This window comes from Melanostigma gelatinosum, assembly GCF_949748355.1.
Source record: "Melanostigma gelatinosum genome assembly, chromosome: 3".
In the NCBI taxonomy this organism is placed as follows: domain Eukaryota; kingdom Metazoa; phylum Chordata; class Actinopteri; order Perciformes; family Zoarcidae; genus Melanostigma; species Melanostigma gelatinosum.
The window spans coordinates 17,428,555-17,436,788 of NC_136636.1; the positions used below are offsets into that span (position 1 = coordinate 17,428,555).

The following is an 8,234-nucleotide window of genomic DNA, read 5'->3' on the forward strand; positions in this document are numbered from 1 at the left end:
GGTGGCTGTTTCTTGCAGATGTTGTGGTCGCGTTGGATAAAACCGTGCGTACGCGCGTGCAGTTCGCAATTCACATGGTTTTCCTGCACAGTGACAGTTGTGGTGTTAACATACTATTGCATGTGCGAGGCGGACTTTCTCTCACGTGCATCATCACTAATACTAGTCTCAAACAACAGCAGATACGGCTGTACACTAAATACAGAGCAGCAGCAGTTGAAGTCCAAAATGAGAATAATTGGTTGCATCGTTGTATAAAAGCCACCTGTCAGCCTCTCTGTCTGTTCAAGGCCTTGGATGTCATGTACAGTACATGTGAAGTGTAATCCGCTCAGCAGCAGCATGACAAGCTGCTAATGTGCTCTGTGCTTAGCTCAGCAGGAGATGGTACTACAGGAACCAGAGAGCTTCAGCTGGTGGTGATGGTGTTGGTTGATAGTATGAGGAAAAACAAATGATGAGCAAACACTGAACATGTGAAATTAGACGTTACCTAACACATGGTGCGCAGGTAGGGAAAAAAACAACAACTCTCAAAATCGAATTATTAGGCCAGGCACTTTGACATTTTCTTGAATTCTAAATAATTCGATTAAACATTCAATTGAGAGGATGTAGTTTTATTGTATGAAATATTTTGTATTCATAAGGATGTACAACATATTACAAAGCTCCAACCGGAGTGCTCCTGCGTCTTTATTTCAAGTTATGTATGTGTTTGCTGCCTAATGTTTATTGGAAATGCAAGTTGACATCACCGCAAACACTCCCCTCCAAAATGGTAATAGTTCGAATTAACACTTTCTTCAATAGATTTCATTTAAAATGTGAATGTCAGCAAAAAAAACAGACCCTGCTATTGTCATGTATACGTAAGGAGGCCACATTTTGTCACTGTTCAACCCTACACACATGGCTGCTTTCCTACCTGCATCCTCATTTTGTGTACAAAGTCACACACACACACACACACATTCAAATTTATGTTTACGTATTCATAGGAAATGCAAACTCCACAGGACTCCATCTCATATCTTTGACGTGACAGACAGAGGATACAAAATATTGGAGAAGATAATTAGAGAAGTAGGACTGTGCCAAACTTCTACCCTCAGTACCAACCTGTGGATCTAACATACGCTAAAACTAAATACAAGCAGTTCAAATTTCACCCCTTCTATATCCTGAATTAAAATACTTCACATCATTTTTCCCTTGCAGTTTAAAGAAACGTAATCAAACAGAAGAAGCAGTTGTTGAGATCTTCAAAAACAAATTAGTTTTCTGTTTTGATAACGAATGAGCTTAATGTGACTCCACTTTGCACAACCTCCTGTCCTAACAGAGGTTTTGAACGTGAATGTTTTTCATATCTCCTTCATGTGAAGCATTGTGTTTCAAACCAGTCTCTTTCCAGGATCAGTTTGAGCATGAGGTTCAGCTCCATCCAAATGTCCTGCCATTCGACTGTAATCGGAGAACAGATAATGAGGCAGTTTTTTTTCAGGAGAACCTTATAGATACATAATGTACAATGCAACTCTCCTCTGTTGGTTAAACATAACCAATCATCATTTATGATTCACAACTGATGGGGAGCAGCATTTTAAAGACACATACATACTGTAGTTTGATCAAGGAGGGTGTAACACAGGAATGTTTGTATTCTCAGTGAAACTGAAAACATCTTCACGGGTGTCAACGAGTTCATTTCAACACACACACAATTTGCATTTCTCACTCTTAAATAGTTAGTTGTCAGACGGGTTTTCTTGTCTGCACAAACAGGGCCACACCCTCTGAGTCGCACATGTTCTCTCACCTCAGCACAGGCCAGGTGCAGCACAGGGGGGGGGGGGGGGGGGAGGAGGTCATTATCCCCATGAGGGCGGAGCAGAAGGGGGAGGTGAAGGGAACGGATGAAACATTTGAAGCTCATATTGACATGCTGCTCTGAAGGCTCCTGTGAGTCCAGGTAAGAACTCGTGAATCTCACAGCAGTTGTTGACGTAGATTCATAGTTTTCGGTCACAGAGTTTGAATTGTCATACTGTAACCATGGGAGAAGAGACAATGTAGTATTTACAGGTTGAACCAGTCTGTTCAGTACCACGGTCAGGTGGCTGACTTATTTCCAGTCTGTCTGTAAATTTGCATGTGTGTGTTCACATTACTGAGGAGTTTCATTGTTTGTTCATTGCTGGTGTTGAATATCACTTTTGAAATCAAATCTTGACAGCTGTACTTGGTCCTGAGTTTCTTGATTTCTGATTGAGTGTAAACAGCTGTCTGGTCCAGGGTTCACCACAAATGTCAACAACAAAAATATTGATCTGCTACCACGGGCCAGAAAGATTCACTGACAGTGGAACATATTATATATATATATATATATGTATATAAACATTGGTGGGGGGTTAACTGACAGCAGAGTACCAGACATTCCCGAGCTCCTTCACCCCGAGGCAAAAAGAAAACCAGTTTTCCGATACGTTGACGCATGTGTTGTCTTGTTGCAGCCATGGATGGTGTGTTGGAAGAAGCAGCAGTGTTGTGTGTGTGCAAACTGGCCTGCAGTCTCCTCTTCCTGCCCTCACTGGCTGCCTCATACAGTCTCGTCAGCTTCTGCTGCTGCTGCCTCCTAGTCTTCACCGACTTCCTGATCGCAGGTGAGAATCAGCACATGACCAGGTGTACTGGTCACCACCGTGCTCTGGTCCAGAAGCTAACGTACCCCGACAGCTTCACCCACACCACCTTTTGAAAAGATTGTAAACAGGATGTTATTTTAGATTGTTCAATTATTTCAGTTTTTACACATTTTGTTTCATTCAAGACATGAGAGTAAAAACAATGAGTTGATACATTTCCTTGTTTCTTGCTTCTCAAATGTGAGGAGTTGCTAGTTTTCTTTGGCCTATGTGAAAGTAAACTGAATGACTTTGTCACTTTTGCTTTAAAGTAATTGTGATGGCATCTGTCCAAGTTTTTAAAATGTATTTAAATGTATTTAAAAAGCTGCTTCACCACCTTTCCAAATGCACCTGGTTGTGGTCTAATTCAATCAAATCACTGAGACTTTATCTGTCTTTCCTCCCACAGTGCTTCTGAGTTTCCTTTGCGTCTCTGAATCCTGGCTAACTGAGCTGGCCCCACTAGTTGATGTTGTTGCCCTGCGCTTCCTGATCTTTATCAGCCACACATACGGTGTGGTGTTGCTTCTGACCACGCCTCTGGTTGCAGTGGAGACTCTGACCAGACTGCTGGGGCCTCACTCTGATGTCGCTCACAGGGCAGTGAGTCACACAGCGGGCTCTGATGGACAAGGTTGTTCTGTTGGGGAGGTAACTGCTGAAGAGGAGGAGGACAGCAAAGACAACAAAAACAAAGAAAAGGGGTTGTCTCGTCACGCTGTCAGCTACCTCTGCTGCCTGTCAGTGTGGGTCGTCGTCGCCCTCAATGTCAGGTGGCGATGGAAGCGGGAGGAAGCTTCGGCTGCTGCCTGTTGGCTCACGACCAACTCCCTCATCACATGCTTGCCCAACCTGTTCAGCCCCATGTCCAGCACGTTGAATCCCTGCTGGGGCATGGCCTTCCTCTCCCTCCTCCTGTTCCTCCTGACCATGAGCACAGGTCTGCACCGTCGACACCGGGCCCCTGCACAGATGGCAAGGACACACAAAGAGGAACAGGGAGTTAACAATAACGGCGACAGTTGCTGGCATGACCTCGCTCCAGCACTATCCGGGCCCTCCAAGCCTCCGAACCCTGGGACGCCGGAGTCAGAGCCAGCACAGTGTGTTGACCCAGGGACAACAGAGAGCAGCTGCAGTGTTCACAGAGCGTATTCCTGGAACAGCGTGCAGGTGTCGGCACATCACCATGGAGACTTTGTTCTCATCACCCCTGAATGTTTGTCCGCAGAGAGAAGAGGACAGGAGCACGAACGGACGAAGAAATGTATCCCGTTGACATTTATCACGGAGGACGTGGACGCACAAAACAGGAGCCAAAGAGGCTGGCGACGGGGGGGGTTTCCCTGCCCGGGGGTGAATGTAATGATCGGGGTTGTGGCTGCGCTCTCCATCTTTGTGCTGCCTTTAAACCTCAGTGTGAACATTCTTCTGATCAGGAATATAGAGACTCTGCTGGAGCTGTGTATCAAATCTTTAGTTTCACCTGCAGCACGCACACGCAATGCATACACCACTCACAATGAAACACTTGTATGAAACCAGACTAGTGAGAGGCAAACGTGGACGCTGATTGGAGGCCAAATGCAACAGGATCACCAGATTGATATTGCATATGTGCAGATGGCAGGCCTACCTGTCAACACTGGCTTGAATAGAGTGTAAATAAGCATTTCTCAGCAGCTATTCACATGTGAAGGATAATATGAGGAAACCGCTGAAAGGTGCTGAGGAGGCAGGTTGAGGCGTGCTTGGTGGACACTAAACTAGACAGAAACAGGCGGCTGGAAGGCCTGTTTTTATTGTTCAGAGCCTCAAGATATGCAGTGGTTTTGTCATTACTCAAGGGGTTATAGAACGAGCTTCACCAAAGTAAATAAGACTAATCCAGGGGAAAAGGGTGTTTTCAAAGTAGTAACATGATGCTGCATCACACAAACCACACATAAAGCAATATAAATAAACACTGAGTGACTTGAGTGTGTGCCACAGGTTCTGTTCTTCTTCTTTGTAGTTGTGTCTTTGTTCTTGAATCAGCTTCTTTCACAGGATTGTACTCCTCAGCGGTCATTTAGTCAAGTAATGCACTTTAAGTACAATTGTTAGGCACATGCAGGCTACTCTTTTCTTTTTTAGTGTTTCCATTTTCTGTTCCACTACATTTCAGGTCGAAATGTTTGACTTTTTCCTCCACGACAGCCAGCAGTCGTGTAGCTTAGCATAGCATAACAACTGGTACCATGAAATAAACAAGCCTACCAGCACAGCTCACTGGTACACGTGTTGTGGATGTTGTTTTTGTTTCATCCGTATAAAAGAGCGTGTTGTTACTCTGTGGTTAGTGACTGCCTCTCTGCTAGCTTGACTGGGTGCATCGGTACCGATTGAAAGGTCTGGATCCAGACAATCAACTTCTCATTCAACTCTCGGCTGTTCCCTGTACATGAAACAAAGAGGTATCGTGTGTAACTGGAGAATCTCAACGTGGCACGACAAGCCCTGTACTCGCACCACGTAGGACTCATCGAGCCTGAGCTGTCAGGTTTGTGTAGCTTCAGGCGAGCAGGGACACTCAGGTGTCAACACCAGAGGGCAATGTTTGCCTGACGAGCTTTGAGGAAGTAACGTGAGACGGAAGAAGCGGATTCCGGTTAGCCTTTCCTTGACGGAGCCTCGGGGCTGAGCAGACGGACCGACCGCACGCCTCCTCTTTCAAAGTGCAGAGACCTGTGCAGGCAAAGACCGCAGCACGAGATCAAACGAGAGGACCACGTGCGTTATGCGTGCGTGCTCATGCTATTTCAGGACGGCAAATTATTGCTTCAGACGGAGCAAGTTAATGAGTGCAGTGGTTCTGCGTGTTTGAGGATATCTTTTGTAATGTTTTACTTGTATGAATGTCACGAGACACATCAAGTATGGGATTAGGCAGATAGAGTCGAGATAATCTTCCTAATCGTGTTTCAGTTTATTGCTGTAACAGAGCAGTGATTTAACTGCTCCCATCAGCTGGATGAATCATTTTGGAGACTCTGAAATTGCACAGGACATGTTTTTTTTTTTAGAGCAACAGCCTAATATTAATTTCAGATAACTCCTAAAAACAAAAAAAAGCAATAGCTTGCAACAGACTGCCAAAGTAACTTAAATATATAGGTATTCTGTAAATATTCCAATGTATGAACATGTTTTTGTATCTAAAATGAAGAAAATAACCAGAGAAGTGCAATTCTATAAGCCCACCATCATGAATGGGCCTATTGTATTACATCCTCCAGGGCACTAGAGAGTGTGGGTTTATATCTAAATCAATGTTCAGATTGAACAGATTGATGTCAGACTCTCCAACCAACAGTCCAACACATAAATATACCTTATTAGTAATAACATTTAAAAAAAGAGAGAAATCTCCATATTTGACGAGCTGGAAGCAGGTTTGGTATTTTTGCTTGCTAAATTACTTAAATGATTTATCAATCATCAAAACAATTGGTTATTTTTCTGTCCCTCAACTGATTTGACTCATTGTTTCAGAAGATGGCTTCAAACCGGTTAGTTTTTTATTGTTACTGGATATTCATTAAGCCTTAAGCAACATTCAACCTGATACATAGTCCTAAAACATGTATAATAATATGGATGATGTATCTGGTGATTTGGCGTTATAGCTGCAGTTATTGTTCTTCAACTGTGAGTGATAGCAAAATTGCACATTCATTTCTGTTTTTTCCATCGCTTACGAGATTAAAAACCTTCCACTCGTGCCTCGGGAGGGCCACATCACACTGGAATCAGATAAAGGTCTCCCAAAGGCGAGCTCAGTGACTTTTTAATGGACACTTTCCCCTCAGGTAAAAATGTCTATTACAGGACGGACACCTTTTCCTTCGGATATAAATGTCTCAATCACAGGAGTGAGAGGAGAAAAGTCCTCAGAATAAAAGCTGGGGATATGAAGCCGCTTGTCCTGAGGGGGTCTGCTGTGAATAAACTGCACAGTTTGTTGTGGAACAGCTGTGACCATGATGCCACACGACTCAACTTCAGAGTGTGAAATAACAAAGCAGAAGGGTACAAAGTTGCACAAAAAAAATCCATAACTTTCTGGGTTTCTAACGCAGTGCATGACTCAGATTCTAACTTTCCATCAGGATTTCAAACTGTATGATAATTTATTCCCACCAGTATAATAACCAGTCATTCAAATGTGTCACGGATGGCAAATGAAGAGGACCTATTGAAAGCGGCAGCTCACCCGCAGCGAGGGAACACTGAACCCATGCAGACATCTTGTTATTCATCATGTCACATGCCCGGCCCTCAGCCTATGCCAAAATAGAGAACAGCAATAACAAGAGTGCACAACATCCCACCTCCCAGCTGGATGGCATAGCAGGACTGAGAGTTTGGCATGTCTCAACTAAAATGCCTGGCATGAAATCATTACTCAGCTGGAACAGGTATTGACAAGCAGAGCCGTCCTACAGTTCAAAGAGGTTTTGTCTGCCTCCCAGATATGTTTCATTTTGAGGGTTTCATTTTCAACTCTGTTGATTATGTTGCTCTCAAATGAACAGGATATATCATGTTATCCAGGGTCATCCATAATGGTCTAACCGTTTGTTCAGTGTCTTTCTCTCCACCACAACTTCAGAAGTGTCTGGTGTGCACCCAAGTACTGAGCCAGCCTTCCTAATCAGTTCATTAAGTCTGTTGTTGTCGCCAACTCCAATGCTGCGACTACAGTGAAGGACAGTGCACTGGCCACAACAGACTTATTGAATGTTTTGAACATCTTGCTGCACATGTTAAAGGATCTCAGCTTCCTGCAGGAAACAGAGTCATTTGTTGGTTTAGCTGATGTTAGCATGCTAATTCACTATGAACATGACAAACATTACACCTGCTAAACATCAGCATGTTGAGCCGCTCCCGTGCAGGTATTTTACCTAAAAATGTGGGTCAAAACCAATCCTTGGAGGTGGCAAATACCAATTATAAAATGCTCAAAAATAATTGTATTTCCAATACAAGTAACAGAAATACTGTGCATCCCTAATTGTAAACCTTTCAAATATCAAATTTTGACTAGGTTTCTCCCTTCGGATTATTCAATAACACATTTTGTATGCCAGAGGATAACTTTAAAATAGCTATTGTTGCAATTCTAGATACATTTACATTATTACTGGACTACTAGCACGGCTGTAGACTTAGTTTTATAGGCCTGAGCATGGTAAAACCATCCAGTACTTCAAAAGAAAATAGCAAAGATATGAGACATATCTGAAAAAAAATGTACTAATTGTATGCAGCATATCAATTATTTTTTTCATATCTCTTAAATTGTTCATCCCACAAACCCTGAGATTTAACTTGCGACCCCTTAGAGGCTACCAACCCAGACTGTTCAGATTTTAAATTTGGGGTAAAAAAGAAAGAAAGAAGTGTGTTCATGCGACCGGGACAAAGATAAAGAGACAGGCTGATTTTTGCAGTAATTTATTTTTACATTAAAACATTACCCACAAACCTCAGCTG

General features: G+C 43.2%; 1 protein-coding gene across 2 annotated transcripts; it reads left to right on the forward strand.

Moving 5' to 3' along the window:
* Positions 1 to 1,933: 1,933 nt before the first annotated feature.
* LOC306775871 (uncharacterized protein) lies at positions 1,934 to 4,827 on the forward strand. 2 transcript variants are annotated; one of them, XM_079266420.1, is made up of 3 exons: positions 1,934 to 1,975; positions 2,520 to 2,669; positions 3,103 to 4,827. In XM_079266420.1, the coding sequence occupies exons 2-3, from the start codon at positions 2,522 to 2,524 to the stop codon at positions 4,230 to 4,232; spliced, it is 1,278 nt and encodes a 425-aa protein (XP_079122546.1). In that variant the 5' UTR covers positions 1,934 to 1,975; positions 2,520 to 2,521; the 3' UTR covers positions 4,233 to 4,827. The 2 variants fall into 2 exon arrangements, with proteins under 2 accessions (XP_079122546.1, XP_079122545.1); XM_079266419.1 differs by lacking the exon at positions 1,934 to 1,975 and having other exon boundaries at positions 2,437 to 2,669.
* Positions 4,828 to 8,234: the final 3,407 nt, after the last annotated feature.

Coding starts and splice junctions, on each gene's coding strand:
- LOC306775871 (XM_079266419.1), top strand. CDS start 2,501: ATGTGTTGTCTTGTTGCAGCCATGGATGGTGTGTTGGAAGAAGCAGCA. Junction 2,670..3,102: donor CACCGACTTCCTGATCGCAG/GTGAGAATCAGC, acceptor TTCCTCCCACAG/TGCTTCTGAGTTTCCTTTGC.